We start from the raw sequence: 18,010 nt of genomic DNA, 5'->3' as shown, positions 1-18,010 counted from the left end.
GTCTCTCTCTCTCTCTGCAATGCCACCTACGGACTTACCATCAACCGCGATTTAGCTAGAATGTTGCTACGTGCAGCGTAAAACTAAACTCACTCACTCTGTTTTAGTGTTCGACAAGACACCTGACCTAAAGAATGTCCCTAAATACCAGATTTGTGTACAGTCCATGTTGACATGCACCTTTACATTGACAATGAACACTGGCTTTTGTTACGAACTCTTTCAACAGTCAGGATCAACCCAATAGCGGTTCCGTCCCCCATCATCAAATATCTCGGCGGACAAAAGGCGGGATGTTGGTCATGCCATATTGGCGCCACCGTGTCAGCGACACTACAGGTTATAGCGTGCAGTTGCCACGACCTCGTTTGCCACGAACTGGTTGTGGAATTAGGTGATTTCCTGGCATTAAACGTCACCACTGCAACGCCAGAGTGAGTTTAGTTTTACGTCGCGCTCAGCAATATTCCAGATACAGTCAGGCCCCGTTAATCCGGACACTTCTGTTTTTCATCAAAAACGTTCGGATAGTGAAACGTACGGACTACTGAAACAAACTTATGAACACAACTGCACTTACTTCCCTTTGACATGGCAATACAAAAATATACGAACGTATACATTTTCAAAATACTTTATTACACTTTGTAGACATAACAACTTGAATATTCATATGATAACCAATCAATGCACACAATCATGTCTGGATAGATTATATATACACGTAACAAAACTCACTTGTGAAAGAAATCTACATGACGGTAACAGTTCTGAATGGTGGAACTTTTTACTTCGGACCAGGCAGTTTTCTCGGAGCTTCTCGGAGATTAAGCGTCTGTGTATATGGCGGCGGTCGGTAAATAATGGAAACACAACAATCCAGTGTTCAATAGCATGAACATCGATCTACGGGATACAATGACATGTGTCAACCACGTCAGCGAGCCTGACCACCAGATCCCGTTATTCGCCTCTCATGACAAGAACGGATTGCTGAAGATCAATTTTAACCGGATCATCACGGGCACAGGACCTGTACCGCTTAGAAGCGGCGTTCGAAAGACATATGAATATGTATATGAATGTATTTTTTACCAGCAAGAAGTATATGGCTCATTAAGTCAATATTGTTTCCGCCAATTAAGACTATATATTTTGTCAGGTTAATTTTTTCTGTTGTTTTAATGTCAATATATTCTTTCAGTTTCAGCCAGAATGTTTTCACACATTCATATTCCCAATAAATATGTATCAAATTTTCAGACACTAAGTTAGAAAAAGAGCAAAATTCATCATCCACTAATTTCATTTTCAATATTTTTTTTGTGTGTATATAATATTATGAATAAATTTAAATTGAAAGTCAATCAATTTAGTATCTTTTGTACATCTTCTATATTCTCTGAAAATATGTTCCCACGGGATTACAGTGTCAAAGAGTTGTTGCCATTTTTCACATGTAGCAGGGAAAGTTTCAGTACTTATAAGCCTATCATAGTAATATCTGGATCTTTTTGGTGCTGAAAGCAAACATATCAGTGATGTGCTGAGATAGTGATTATGAACAATCACTAGATTATTTCTAATAGTATCTTTCCATTTTCTTGGTATATTCGAAAGAACCTGGTAGTATTCAAGACGTTTTCTTAAGTTCATTAAATGACAAAATACCTTGGTCATTACACAAGTCTCTTATAGAGTAAATACCTTTAAGAGATAATATTACTATTTAGGAATTGATGGTTGAACCAAAGGGGTTCAGACAAGATTTGATCAAAATCTGTAAAATCAGTTTTATGTGTTCTATAAAATATTCCCCGTGCTGCCAACACATCTTTCCAATAGGGATTTGTTATATTCACATGAGTTTCAATATTGGCTCCAAGCAGAAAATATCCTTGAATGGAAAGGTATTAGGGCTAGTATTTTTAATTTGGAGATATTTATTTAATACTGTCAGTTTCAATGAGTTTATGCATACCTCAACATTAACCATTCTTAGTCCCCCTTCTTGATATTTTCTAATAAGTGTTGTTCGCTTTATCTTATCACGCTTATCATTCCAGATGAATTTATAAAATATATCGTTTAATTTATCAATGATTTTCTTTGGAGGATTTGGGAGTGAAGTGAATGAGAGTGCTCAAGTTTTAACAACCGTTATTTTCCCTATTAATGTCAAATTTCTTTTCCTCCAATTCCCTAGAGTTCTATTAATAATTTCTAGTCTTTTTCTTGTATTAATTACCCAAAGGTTACTCAAGTTAGAATTAAGCTTTATTCCTAGTATATCAAAATCCCCACTGTGCCAATCGAGCTTAAGATCCTGACATAACATCATGCTACTACCTGCCATTGAGCCTATCCATATTGCTTTAGTCTTATCTACGTTTATTCTTAAACCAGACGTTTTGTAGAAATTATTGAGGGTGTCAGTTGCTATGCTTAAGCTTTCTTCACATCCATCAAGAAATAATTCAGTATCATCTGCATATTGTCCAATTTTATGTTCAGTATTATTCTATGTAATTGCATTTTATTGCACTGTTGTTACGGATCATTATTCCTAAATTTCTGCCTAAATTTCAAAGGAATATGTAGGGAGAGACCGGGTCGCCATGTCTACAACCCCTTTCATTGTGAAAAAATTGAGATAAATGACCATTTTGCATAACACAAGATGTAGGATTATTGATTGATATTTTGATCCATTTTTCCATATTGGGTCCAAAACCAAATTTTCCTAAAGTTAGAATTATATATTCTTTAGAGACAGTGTCAAAAGCTTTTTCAAAGTCAATAAGTAACAACAGCCCCTTTTGACCATATTTCCATAATCTTGATTATATAGTAATGATGTATTTAATGTCCAGTATCCACCAGCCCGTTCCTTATGAAGTGCACTGGAAAAGGACATCGTAATTGCCGAATGATCAGATTTATATCTTGGAAGTATGGAACAGTCACTTGTCATGTTTGCTAAATCTTGTGAACAGTCTGGACTGTTGTTTCGGGTTTTCATCCACCATGTGTACCTTTTTACATCGTGATTTCTTTCCCTCCAAACGTCTATCAAATCATACCTTTCTATATTATCTAACAATACCTTTCTTGCTTTTGGATTATTGATATTTATATAATTTTCTAAGTCAGTGGAAGGATTAAGAACTAAGTTCAAGTCTCCACATATCAGAGATTCATTTGAGATTCATTTTCAAATTCTTCAATATTGTGAAATAAGGCATGAAAAAAATTCAGGTGCATCTTGATTAGGACCATATATATCAGTCAGTGTGAGTCTTACTCCTTCTATAGTTACATCTGCTATTATATAGTTTTCATTGTTGTCAGTCTTGAATTTGTGGATATTTACTTCCAGATTATTGCTAAATAGGATAGCAACACCTCTTGCGTTTGATTTATATGGTGCTGTAATACCCCATTCATTTCTCATAGTAATATCATCCTCTTTGGCTATGTGAATATCTTGCAGGCATATAAATCAAAACTTTTTTCTACGCAAAAGGTTCATTATTTCTTTTCGTTTTCTCTTTTCTGCCAGGTCTCTAGAATTAGCTGAAGCTATTCTTATCTCATCACCCATATCATGTGTACACTGGTATTATATCTCAACTGCCTACTGAAATGGATGTTTTTATATTTTTAGTGAAAACAAGAAAATAGACATTTGAAAACATAAAATCTAAAGAAAAAGTGTTACCACATGTCAGATCCATCCTGTACTAAATAATAGACAATGAAAAAAAAGAGGTCACTGTATCAATGTATCAATAGGTAACACCAGCTGTATCTTCTGTTGAGAAACACACACAAGAGAGAAATATACAAGAGGTGTCTTAAAACTAGGTCAGATAAGGGAGGCTACTCCAATTCTGCTCGGTTAAGAGGGCACTGTTGCGGAGCAATTTCCGTACTGGTGGTTTCTTTCGTTACTGTTTTTCTCCCTTGAGAACCCGGATGATATCCCAGAATTCATGACTGGTTCGCAATCTCTGCTGCGCTTCCCATATGCGCAATTGATTTTATGGGTAGACTGATCAACAAAGATGACGTCTTATACTCCGTTATTATGAAAACAAATCCAACACCTTGAAATTTACTCATCTGCCAGTAGTATAAAAAAAAACACGTTAGGACTGAAGAGTAACGAAGGCGGTGTACGTCTTTGTATATTGTTTTTATTTCATTGTCACATTTGTATGCATTCTGAAAGTTAATAAAAATAACACACTGTCTTTGTCTCACAACTCGTTACGATAAGTATGTTCTGACTTGGCAGCTGTGTTGAATACGACGATTGTTACTACATGTCGCCCCATGAGAATGAGCCTTTCTTAGAACATGTCTTGAACGATCTTAAGTCTATTATCTCAGTTTATCTGTCAGTACTGGGTTTTTTTCGCCATGGCTAGTTCAGCCCAATGCCTCGTTCATTTATGCTTGCGTTGTGTAAACGTAAAGTTATGCTCAGTCTGCACTATGTGGGAGACTTTGTCTCTGTATTCTTCCGTGTTCACACAACGTTATCGCTTAGACCTTTGAGTACATTGTTATGTAGGTTATTACGTCGGCCTCAAACAATACGTCGCGACCTACTCGCGAATGTTAATCGTTCAAACATGTGTCGACTGTTTCATTCAATAGGAAATATACGAGTTGACGTCGTGTAAGCGAGAGGCACCGTTGTGTACATGTGATGTGGATTATATTGTGTTCTCTCGGTTGATTCTCGGAATGCCGAATGTTTGACGTGATGGTGAAATCGGAATGTTCAGTATCAAGTATAAATTATCAGTGGGTATTTTATGGGTATTGTGAGGACGTTCGGTGGTTTGTAAATAATCTGGTCTTGTGTGGACCAGACATTCCAGTGAACAACAGCATGAGCATGCATGCAGTTTGGATTTGGTCAGCCAAGCCAGCGAGCCTGACCACTCGATCCCGTTAGTCGGCTCTCACTACAATTATGGGTTCCTGGAAACTAATACAAACCCGGATGTTCATGGGAAAATAATCCAATGATTATCATCAAGAGCATTATTTGTCACATCACATATGTGGTCCATCGCATGAAACTTGACAGCTGGGCAACATTCATGGGTATCCGGACAAATTAAACATGTCATCTCGTGGTACACTGTATTTGTGAAACGATGCGAATGTGGGTTACGATGACACGCATCAACTAGCCAAACCAGCCTGACAACCAGATAGAGTTGAAACGGTGCGTTCTTACCGCTGTATTTCACGTCCCTGCAACTGGACGGCACGTTCTTGCCACTGGACGGCAAGGTCTTCTCACTGTACGGCACATACTTGCCACTGTACGGCACATCCTTGCCGCTGTACGGCACATACTACGGTTCAAGGCCCTCGGTTCTGTGTATGAGATATCATCGTAATGCAGAAAACCGACAACAAGAGTCAAACCTTACATTGTTTAATGATATGGAAAAAATAAGCACAATGTATTCTTGAACTCATTACCCGTTTGATATCACGTTAAGGAGTTGTTATCGTGAAGTCGTTGTTGTCACCATTGTTGATGGTTAAAAACTGACATACGAAAATAATACGAAAAATAAATCGATTTTGAAAAAAAACTCATGTTGTGACTCTTTCTTTGCATTAGCTGTCTAACCCGCTTTGGAATAAGGACAATGGCCTGTGTCTTACAACGCGGCAGCAACTAGTTGTTGGCGATTTAAACTCGTTACGATAAAAGTGTGTGCTGCAACAGTGTTGAATACGACGATTGTTACTACATGTCGCGCCATGAAAATGAGCCTTTCTCAGAACATGTTAATCGTTCAAACATGTCTCGACTGTTTCATTCAGTAGGAAATATACAAGCTGACATCGTCTAAGCGAGAGGCACTGCTGAGCGCATGTGATGTGGGTTATATTGCGTTCTTCCGGGATAGAATGCCGACCCTGTGAACCTCACTCACTCACTCACTCACTCACTCACTCACTCACTCACTCACTCACTCACTCACTCACTCACTCACTCACTCACTCACTCACTCACTCACTCACTCACTCACTCACTCACTCACTCACATGTGAATTTCCTACAATACCAGAGCGAGGAACACTACAGATTCGAATTCGCTTCACACATTGTACCCATATGGGAAATTGAACCTGGCGAGCAAATGATCTACATGGAAGTACTTAGACATTTGTATTGTTTCGTCTCACCATTTTGAACGTTTATTGCTGGACAGTCTGTGACCGATTGTTGTGAGTGTATGGCAGCAAAAATAAAATAATCCAGAACAAAACCTAAAACTGCATTTGTGGAGATTGTTTTGAGCTTTGTAATGTTTGGATAACCTTTGTTCAATTATAACCGGTTATTTTTAATTGGATGCAGTCGGCGGGGTACCGTAGTGGTTAAAGCGCTCGCTCGTCTGTCCGAGCACAAATTCTGACATTTTACGTGCGCATCAGCCATCGATCGCCCGAAAGGGTCAGTTGTCAATCAATGTTTGGTTGTTATGTTATTTAGAAAATCTGTGACTGTTTCATAGTTCAACGAATGAATAATTCATAATTCAAAAATGGCACCTCGTGGCAAAAAGGTTCACGAGGAGTTAACTCTGATTCATGAGTGATAAGGAAGAGTGATAAAGGTCAATGAATAAATGAATGAATAAATACATGAATAAATACATGAATGTATGAATGGATGAATACATACTCAGGTGATGTTAAAGGCTCCTAACTTTTTCATGCTTTATAAGAATGCGAATCCCAAATGCTGGATATCAGTTGTTTCTGTGACAGGTGGACGCGTTTATTTTTGTGCAATGCGGCGGTTAGGGGCCATTTGAAGAGCATTCGGGATATTCTGAATATATTCCAGGTGTATTCGATGAACGTTCGAGCTCTATTGATTACAACTTCAATCGAAATATTCCTATACATTTGAAGCATATTCCACCTTAAGTCCAGTATTCATGGAGATAGATTCCAGCTCATTCGAGGCGCATTCGCCATATTTTGATAGGATGTTAAAGTGGCTTTTCTTTTCTGTTCCCCTTCGAATATATTCAGAGTGCTTAGAACGCATTTCGAATGCAATAAGAATACCGAGAACACTGTAAGAGGGCAGTTTGAATGCACCTGATATGCTGTTCGCTATTTTCCACTTCGACTGTACAATTCAAAACATTCGGGAACGTTACAAGAATTAGCCCGAATGCAGAAGGAAGTGTTAGAAATCAGTTCGAATATGCGGGAAGATATTTTCATTCTGACCATGCACATTCCGGCTCAAGTGAGTGAGTGAGGTAATATTTAACGTCACATCGGCAATATTGCAGCCATATCGTGACGAGAATTTATCGAACAATTTAAAATTACGTTGCATACCAAAATATCAGACACTAAAATCCTGTTGATGAAGAACAGTAAAATCACTATTGTAGAAAAGACATCCTTCAAAAACTAGTAATTAAGTCTAAAACAGCTTAACCATAAAGGACAATACAATTAGAAACAGGTTATAGATTGTCAACTGACGGTAGATCACCATACCAGGAACCATGGGGACTTACAGTACATTTGCTTCCTGCAAGGGCCCTAGCTGGATTACTAGATATACACATGCTACGATTAAAACAGTGAAAAGTTTCAATTTACGTCCAGTGTTAAGGGGTACCAACACTGTCACAAATAGTTCTTGGATGGGTGACTGTGTGGGACAGCACTCCTGAGAGTTTCTAGGACAGCCCTGCCTCACAACGTAGTACATGTGATACATGTGGTCTCACTTTGGGCAAGTGACTTGTTCAACATTGCCTTTGTTCACCCAGCGGTGGATGGGTACCCGGTAGTATGATATGGTCATGTGTCGTTTGTTTTTCTAGCGTCTCAAAGGCAGCTTTGGTTGCAGTGCATATTAATCCATCGACCAAAATAATATTGCTGGTCAGTGTCTTCAGCATGCATACGCCATGTTTTAAGCGGTGGAAGCTCAATTCAGTTTGTTCAAAATTGCCTCTGTTCATCCTGCAAAAAATGGGTACTCAGTCGTATAAAGTCATGTAACTATAACTCTATAGCGCCTAATAGGTAGCCAAGGTTATCCGGAGTACCAGTATGCCATTGATTGCACCACGTAAAACATATAGACCGGAGGACATCCACCCAGCACACGATCGTTTTGGGTTCTTTGCAGGTTTGAATAGGGTTGATTTTTTAAAAATTGTTGCAGCTTTTAAAGCCCCTTTTTTACGTGTGTAAATAATTTTATGTTATCAGGGGTACGTTCCCTGCCAACATACTAACAGATTGTGTAGAGCGAAGTTGATAAAGGTTCGCTCTTCAAGCGATCGCTTCACCAAAATGTGTGAAGCCAGTTCTGCTGTCCTCCGCCGTGATATTAAAGAGACATTGTTCAAGGCGTAAATCTTACTCACGCTCATATCAAAGGTCATTGGCATGGAATGGGACCCTCGCACGTGAAGATCGGGGTTAGAATCGGTGTTCTGCAACTTATGTTTTGTCGTATGCGGCGACTAACGGGATAGGTGGTTTGGCACAAGTCAACATTTGTGTGGTCGAGACTCGATTATTTACCGCCGCCATTGCGGTGTTAAACAGGGCGATGTAGCTGTGGTGTTTAGGGGTCAATGCAGATCGGTGCTTCAAAATGATTAGACAGGGTTTCGTGAAATGATAGCATAATGTCATCTGATTCCATGTCTTTGCATGGAAGCCCTTCATTTAAAAAATGTACATCTGTATAGTTTTAGTAATGAGACGCCGACAGCTCCCCTGTCAATTTTATGGATAGCAACTTCTTGGGTTTATTTTCAAGACGTTTCGGGGCTTATCCTAGCCCCCTCATCAGGTTGATCAGGGGGGCTAGGATAAGCCCCGAAACGTCGTGAAAATAAACCCAAGAAGTTGCTATCCATAAAATTGTCATGTATTACTATGCCAACTTCTAAATGCCTTTGAAGAATCACAGTTTTCCTGTCGTCCCCCGTTGTGAAGTGGGGCGATGTTGAAATGGGAATTTTTGCTTTGGTTGTGGATCAAATAGTGTTTTATTCTGTTTGATGATTGATGACAATGAGATCGGTGATAGCATTATAAATAACCTGCACGTTATTTACGAAGCTTTGGATTTAGAAATATTGTAAAATAATTATGGAAACCGTATTCGTTTTTTAACCGTTTTCATTGCTCCACAAACCAGTTCTACATTCATCATTAGTTGTTGGTGATATGTGATGTCGTTGATGGTGATATGTGATATGGGGTTGATGGTGAAGGTGATGTCGTTGGTAATGATGGTGATTGCGTTGAAGGTGAGGTGTGATGTCGCTGATGGTGATTTGTCATGACGTTAATGGTGATGTGTGATTGCCTTTATAGTGATGTGTGATATAGTGTTGATTTTGAAGGTGATGACGTAGATGGTGATGGTGATAGTGATGGTGATGGTGATGGTGATGGTGATGGTAATGGTGATGTGTGATGTTGATGGTGATAGTGATGGTGATGTGTGATGTTGATGGTGATAGTGATGGTAATGGTAATGGTGTTGGTGATGTGTGATGTTGATGGTGATAGTGATGGTGATGGTAATGGTGTTGGTGATGTGTGATATTCCTGGTGATAGTGATGGTGATGGTAATGATGTTGGTGACGTGTGATGGTGATGGTGATAGTGATGGTGATGGTAATGGTGATGGTGATGGTGATGTGTGATGTGTGATGTTGATGTTGATAGTGATGGTGATGGTAATGGTGATGTGTAATGTGTGATGTTGATGGTGATAGTGATGGTGATGGTAATGGTGTTGGTGACGTGTGATGGTGATGGTGATGGTGATGGTGATGGTGATGGTGATGGTGATGGTGATAGTGATGGTAATGGTAATGGTGTTGTTGACGTGTGATGTTGATGGTGATATTGATGGTGATGTTGATGGTGATGTTGATGTTGATGGTGATGGTGATAGTGATGGTGATGGTGATGGTGATGTTGATGTTGATGGTGATGTTGATGGTGATAGTGATGGTGATGGTGATGGTGATGTTGATGTTGATGGTGATGGTGATGGTGATAGTGATGGTGATGGTAATGGTGTTGGTGACGTGTGATGGTGATAGTGATGGTGATGGTGATGGTGATAGTGATGGTAATGGTAATGGTGTTGGTGACGTGTGATGTTGATGGTGATATTGATGGTGATGTTGATGGTGATGTTGATGTTGATGGTGATGGTGATAGTGATGGTGATGGTGATGGTGATGGTGATGGTAATGGTGTTGGTGACGTGTGATGTTGATGGTGATAGTGATGGTGATGTTGATGGTGATGGTGATGGTGATGGTGATAGTGATGGTGATGGTAATGGTAATGGTGTTTGTGATGTGTGATGTTGATGGTGATAGTGATGGTGATGTTGATGGTGATGGTGATGGTGATGGTGATGGTGATAGTGATGGCGATGGTAATGGTAATGGTGTTTGTGACGTGTGATGTTGATGGTGATAGTGATGGTGATGTTGATGGTGATGGTGATGGTGATGGTGATGTGATGGTGATGGTGATGGTGATGGTGATGGTGATGGTGATAGTGATGGTAATGGTGATGGTGATGTGTGATGTTGATGGTGATAGTGATGGTGATGGTAATGGTGTTGGTGATGTGTGATGTTGATGTTGATAGTGATGGTGATGTGTGACGTGTGATGTTGATGGTGATAGTGATGGTGATGGTGATGGTGATGGTGATGGTGATGGTAATGGTGTTGTTGATAGTGATGTGTGATGTGGCGTTGATGATAATGACGATGTCATTGATTTTGATGTGTGATGCTTTACTGGTGATATTTGATAAGGCGTTCATGGTGATGGTGATGTCGTTGATGGTGATATGTGGTGTTGTTGATGGTGATGTGTGATGTTAATGTTGATGCATGATGACAACGGGGGTGATGTGTGATGTGGTGTCATTGATAGTGGTGTGTGATGTCGTTGATGGTGATGTGTGATGGCATTAATGATGATGTGTGATGTCGTTGATGGTGATGTGTGATATGGTGTTGATGTTGATAGTGAAGTCGTCGACGGTGATGTGCGAAGACGTTGATACAATTTGCTGTGCAGAGTTACGTCCCTTTGGTTCTACACAACCCTGTTTTCATCCACCACTGTTTTGATTAGAGTGTTGCTAAAGAAATTGTTGTTAAGTTATATACATTGTAAGTTAGTTGTACAAACCGTGTACTAAGTGGTTTATACCATGACCACCCTGACTTTGGATGACCGGGTTGGAATAGTTGAATATATGCCGAGTTTATTATATTCTAGAGGTAAGTTTGGACAGATCATTTGATGGCAAGACAAGTTCGTCTGCGCAACATTTTGAATTTTTTATTTCGTTTAAGCCAGTTATTTTTGACGGTGTGTATGGTTCATTTACTTGTAATGCTTCACCGTAAAATCCACAATCGCTCCCTACCCACAAATTAACTACATATTGTTTATTCACCCAAATAATCCACCGACCTACAGACACATACCTGTTACACACCTCCTGCAGTTTATATGGTAGATGTTTACAACCATGGTTATAGCTTTGCCACATGTACTTAATAATACATATGTCACCACACCAGAACAAAGCTCAACAATACCATCACTGTCAATACAAAATATACGTTGAGACCTGTTTTTCTGTTTCATTAGTAAAGTGCGTATTAAACAAAACACATAAAACAGGTGTCACAACTTACGTGTTCCACGAGATCTCGCGCAGCCACCGGATTTCCGTCAACAAAGCACCGTGTTCATAATGCATCGGTGACACACATCAAATCCCACTGATAAAAGCAATAAAGCAGTCCCTTGACAGAGTAATAAAAACTATCAGAGCTGGCACTTCTAACAGTTGGATATAAGTCCATGAATCAGTGTCAGTGTCAAGTCCAGGATCGTCATGGCGGGATGCTTCTCGCGTCCACTTGATGGATATTTCCCAAAGGAGAATTCTGTTTAATCATTTCAGGTCATGTGTATTTTTTATGCGTGAATAATCCTGCTGCTTGTGAGTTATCACTGCTGTCCACAAATATATTTCGTTCCTGACATGACAATTAAATCAAATGGTCGCCATAACCCCTGTTATCCATAACAAACAAGAGGTTTTCCTCGTGGGTCAAACAGATGGAGGATCGCGATTCATTCTGATTTGTCAGACGTGACAATTTTCAGACAGATGAAGTCAACGGTGGAACATTCCAGAGAGAGCTGGGATGATTCAATGTTGTATAAATGCATTAAACTGATGAAACCTGTACTCATTTCCTTGTTGATTCAACCTGTCTGACATGTTTGTTTGATTTTGTTTGTTTGTCGTTTAAAGCCACACTCAGCAATATTCCAGCTCTATGACGGCGGTCTGTACATAATAGAGTCTGGAAAAGATAATCTAGTGATCAACGGCATGAGCATCGATATGCGCAAATGGAATAAGATGACACGTGTCAGTGAACCTGACCGTCCGATCCCACCTGTCGCCTCTTACGGCAGACATGATTTACTGATGACCAATTCTAACCCGGATATGCGCGGACAATGGTGGTAGTGGGAACACGCCATAGCTGTGAGTGTATGTTGCAAATAACAACACACAAGATACCATCCAGATTACGGATTACTTTACCCGTTATACCTACTGAATACACATGGTGTCGTTTAGAACAGGTTTTCAGACGGTAGGGCTAATCCATATATATTCCTCTTCAACACAAACACGGGGTTAATGTCAAAGGTGAGAGAGCGATAGAAACCACTTCTACGAATACAAACATGCGAGAAGAAAGACAGAATTCTCTCCAATAATGGCTAAGAGGAACAACCTGAAAATTTAAATTCAATGGTGGCATATGTGTAAGAGGCGTTACGGTTAATGTTTTCATCCTTGAAATGTTTCGAATGCGTGTGTTCCTCTTTGATCAAATCCAGTTTTTACGACTTCGTTCAGCAGTTAATAGTCTCACCAGGAATCATCCCCTTTTCAAGGCAGTGTTCATGTGTGTACATCCTTCTGAAGTAGAGGTAGGCTGTACATATTCTGCGTGGGGTGAATTGAGTGATTGATTTTTTAACGCCGCTATCGACAATATTCCAGTTATATGACAACCGTCTGCAAATGATCCAGTCTGGACCAGACAATCCAGTGATCAACATCATGAGCATCGGTCTGTGCAAATGGAATGTGATGATATGTTAACCATACATTCTCGGAGTCCTAATAATTTGAAAACAGAGAACTTGTTCCTAGGGAAACGATGAGAATACGTCACGACTAACCCAACATAGACCTCAAGGACATATTTTTGTTTTTCTAAACCAATGTCTAGACCATTGTTTCATTAGACAATTCAAAATTGCTGCATGACCCGACATAAATTATGTGACTGGTGCTATCACCTTTTTGTTGTCGTAATGACGTCAGGGTGGTGATGGACTAGCCGAGAGGTCTCGCCTCTTCGAACTCCTGGGTTCAATTCCCATATTATGAAGTCCATTTCTAGCGTCTACCGCCGTGAGATTGGTGGAACAGTGGTATAAGCGGCGTAAAATCATACTCAGGTGTTTCATAAACATCTACGGAACTCAAACAGCGTTCATGTAAGCACAGTTTGAAAGAGGACGTGGCCTACTTGACCAGTAAGAAAATTCCATATTTATGGTACGTCGCTCTGATATCAGTCGCCTAACACAAAATTAAGTTCTTAACAATGCTAAATAAAACAAGTTTTGTCTCTAATGTAACATGCTTCCCGCCGCAAATTATCACACCAACCTTAAAAGGTAATGAAAGTGAAGGTCGTAATTTAAGATGAAGTTAAATGTCAGCAAAAAAAATAGCCAGTCAATCTCTCTTGATAGCTTGCTCTGCAGTTTTTCAAACGCACAAATGTTTTCAAGACACACCTTGACCTTGACATGAATGTCTCAGTGTATGAAATATTACAAAAAGTTGGAGGGAAGTCTTGTAAATTGACGAGAAAAACCCAGTGAACTATTCTTGAGATAACTGGCTGGCAATCTTAGCATGCAGGTTAACATGCTGAAATCTTCAAAGTGTCGCCATGACCATGCACATTAAGTGAAGGTTACTAAAGTCGACTGGACCTTGCACCTTCCGTAGATGAAGCTTGGTGTTAAATTCGTAGAAAATTCAGAGAACAGTTCTTGAGACTGAGATATCTCGCTGACAAGCTTAACATGCAACATGCTGAAATCTTCCAAGTGTTGCCGTGACCTTGAAAATAAAGCAAAGGTCTCCCAAACCGACTGGTCCCAGCGCTTTTCCTGGATAAAGCTTGGAGAATAAGCAGAAAATCTAGTGAACGGATCTTGAGATATCTCGCCGACAAGGGTAAAAAGTATCCTTATGCCTGGAAAAGAAGGTCAAGCTCACCAAAACCTGACTGGTAACCTAGTTACTAAATGTGAAAAGCATCTAGTCAAAGGTTCATAAAATATCCCAATACGTAATGAAGGGCGGGCGGACGGACAGACGGAGCCTAATTTAATATCCGCTGATTCGCGCTAAACGCGCGGAGGGTGATAAAAAACTGGGAAACAAATGAAACAACTTCTTTTATTTGATCATAGTTATAATGCACTCAATGGGAAAAGGTTTCATGCAAGTCAATACGACCCTTCGAGGGTTTGTTTCACAAACACAGTCACGGCAAAGTTGTCGTTCTTGCAACACGCTGCCATGTCTTCCAAAATAAACAACATTGTATTTTCAATAGATTGTTTGAATCCAGATCATCACCAGTCTCCCCTTTTGGGTTCAACCCATATCTCATCAGCACAGTGTTGTCGCAGCATCCGGTTCTCACAACATTCACTATATACGGACGGGTTGTCGTAATGGCCACTGCAGTAGTAGCACTTCCGGCTTATGTCTGCGTCGTCGCAAGGGGCTTGTGAGGAGATAACTCTAAACAAGGTCAGCAGGAGGCAGGGCAACATCAACATTGCTGGTACTGATATCTGAAAATAAAAACCATAAAGTGAAGCAATATACTGTGAGTGTGTGAGTATGGTTTTACGCCTCTTTTAGCAATATCCCAGCAACATCATAACGGGGGAAACCAGAAATGGGCTTCTTTTATTTATTTATTTATTTATTTATTTATTTATTTATTTATTTATTTATTTATTTATTTGGGGGGATTCATTGTGAGCATGGATCTACACGAAGCAGTTGCATGATATACAAGGGCTGGTCTATGCCTACATAACTTCTAGACTGGTGACAAAAATAATCTTAGAAGTTTTGTTGGACAGTGTTCTTCATCAGCATTTCGAGTTATTTAGCGCAACTATATCTACTGAAGCTACGATTTGACCTCGTCATTACCAGCACATTGTTTTCCACGGAGATGTTCCTTCAATTTTGGGAACAGGTAAAAGTCGCTGGTTACCAGGTCAGGTGAATACGGAAAGCGCAATGATGAAGTTCATCTACATGTATGTACTGCAGACTTTGCCAATCAAGAGGAGTGAGACGAAGTATTGTCATGTAAAATAAGGACAGCATTCAACATCTCTCACATTGTACTCGTATGTATACCCCAGTGTGCTTCAATAACCTGTTGCTTTCGAACTAGTTGATCTATTTAAGTAAAATAACTGGAAATGCTGATGAAGAACACTGTCCAACAACACTCCTAAGATTAGTTGGTGTCACCAGTCTAGAAGTTATGTAGGCCTTAGAACTTTGTGACCAGCCCTTGTATATCATGCAACTACTTCGTGTAGATCCATGCTCACAATGTTTCACGCCCAGCAATGTCAGGAAATAGTTTCAATGGCTGTGGTGTCGAACCGTTTATGGCAAATGTTTGTTGCACCCAGCAACGTTCCAGCTGTATGAGTCTGGACCAGACACTGTAGTGACTAACATCATGAGAATTAATCTACACAAAAGAAGTCGCCTCTTACGACAAGCAAGGGTCTCTCGAAGACCAAATTTCAAAGTCCTTCAACTAATGAATCTGATTAGACACAGATGATTAGGAAAAGTTTCTTTTATTTATCAGTTTGACCTGAAGGTATTTCAGATCTAGAAACCAATAAATAAACACCGGAACTTGTGCCATGATACGGTATATCATTCGTCGAGATCTTAGCAAGGTGAATAAAATGCATTCCTGAAAGAAATGGTTTTAAAGAACGCAATGACAAGTAGAATATAATTTTAGTGATCATAACAATGAATGTGATATTACCAGTGGAATCATGGAATGGAGTCATAGTCATTGAGTCTGACCACTCGATCACGTTAGTGATTCGGACGACAGGCTTGGGTTTGCTGATGACCGATTCTGACCTGGATGTTCACGGGTCGTAAGACAAGTTCCATATCAGACGTATTGGGTGTCAGCGTGGGGCATATGCAGCTTACGGCCACCCACATATTCTAACCCGGATGTTCACATGTCAACCCCATTTCCGTATATTAGTGAGTGAGTAAGTTTATTTCTTTTCAGCAATGTCAAGGCGGGGACATCAGAGAGGTTAGTATTGTACCAATGTTGGGATTCGAACCCGCGTGTTTGGCGTGACGAGCGAAAGCTTTAACCAGTAGGCTATCCTACTACCCCGCGGGTAGTAAATGCTTTACGGAGACTCGAACCAGGACCTTGACGTACTGACCACTAGTCTACCTCTCTTGTCTATGTAAAATGATAACATTAAATTATAATATTTTGTTTTCTGTATCATCAACGAGAACCATGCTGATCCATCATCTTCGCTCGCGTCCGAGAAAGAACTGACCTAAAGGTACGACATTATGCTTTCATATTGTGAAAACAACTGCGTGAACAGTTTCGTGAATTTCCCTTATATATTCCCTTCAAACAAAAAAGAAATCCACATCAACTTACCTTCTTCATAATTGCAGCAGCGCGTGCGACGCTCCTTGTCGGTGTGTGGAGTACAAGTGATGAGTTGACAGAGAGCGACAATGCGACCCATTATATAAAGCCACGCATATCACGTGCACACTTATTTGATTGTTTCTGGCTGTGTTGTAATATGAGATCCTGTAGCAGAGGGTATCGGAAGTACTGGCTGGTGCTGCTGTCAATTGATGGTTTGGTGTCTGAAGCGGAAATCCCCCTGTGATAGACAACAATATTTTCATTTTGCACGATTGTTTGAACATTGTTCGGAGCAAATTGAAGTAATGAAAAAATCACTAAATACTTAATCGACACCTACTATGTAAAATTATCCGAATGTACAATTACAAAGGCGTAGTTAATATAATATTCAAAGAGTGTGGTGCAATGACTTTGGGGGCGAAAACGCTCTGAAATCGACGAAAGGTGTATTAATGTTTCAAGAGATAGCCGAAAATCTTTTATACACGTCTCTGAGGCCATATTCTTAATACACGGGGTGGTGGTAGGTCATGACAGTTGGGAGAAGAGCATTGCGAGGTTATCTGATTTTGTTTTGGAGTGGCTGCTTTACGATGGCATCAGACGACGCTGAGCTACAATTTCCCTAACTTGTTATACGCAGCACAACAAAATGATATTAAATATAACAGTCTAAAACAATCAATCAGTTTCACGTAAACAAACTGTTTAATGGCCACCATCGACGCTTTCGTGTCAAAGATCTATGCTCCACTGAAAACAGGCGACTGATACTAAACCGGTTCACCCAACAGTGGGTGACTGTGGGTTTAGTTTTTAGCCTATAGCAATACAACAGTGGGGGACGCCAGAAATGGGCTCCACACATTATACCCATGGAGGAAATCGAACCCGGGTTTTCGGCATGGTAAGCGGACGCTTTAACCACTGGTAAGGTAACCTAAATCTATGCAATGGAATATATAGGCAGTGAGTGAGAGAGTTTGGTTTTACGCCGCTTTTTAGCAATATTCCAGCAATATCACGGCGGGGGACACCA

General features: G+C 40.0%; 1 protein-coding gene and 1 long non-coding RNA gene across 2 annotated transcripts; one reads left to right on the top strand and one right to left on the bottom strand.

Moving 5' to 3' along the window:
• Positions 1 to 9,824: 9,824 nt before the first annotated feature.
• LOC137257641 (uncharacterized) lies at positions 9,825 to 10,528 on the top strand. The gene is made up of 3 exons (XM_067795020.1): positions 9,825 to 9,918; positions 10,059 to 10,190; positions 10,344 to 10,528. The coding sequence occupies exons 1-3, from the start codon at positions 9,825 to 9,827 to the stop codon at positions 10,526 to 10,528; spliced, it is 411 nt and encodes a 136-aa protein (XP_067651121.1).
• Positions 10,529 to 14,652: 4,124 nt separating this feature from the next.
• On the bottom strand, positions 14,653 to 17,050 carry LOC137274689 (uncharacterized). Its single transcript, XR_010956192.1, has 2 exons — positions 16,972 to 17,050; positions 14,653 to 15,070 (listed from the first exon to the last, which is right to left on the bottom strand). It is a non-coding gene; the product is annotated as an uncharacterized lncRNA (long non-coding RNA).
• Between the last annotated feature and the right edge of the window lie 960 nt (positions 17,051 to 18,010).

The sequence above is a fragment of the Haliotis asinina genome, chromosome 1 (genome assembly GCF_037392515.1).
Source record: "Haliotis asinina isolate JCU_RB_2024 chromosome 1, JCU_Hal_asi_v2, whole genome shotgun sequence".
NCBI classification, from domain to species: domain Eukaryota; kingdom Metazoa; phylum Mollusca; class Gastropoda; order Lepetellida; family Haliotidae; genus Haliotis; species Haliotis asinina.
Note: the sequence above shows the minus strand (reverse complement) of the source record. Positions and strands in the feature narration are given on the sequence as shown.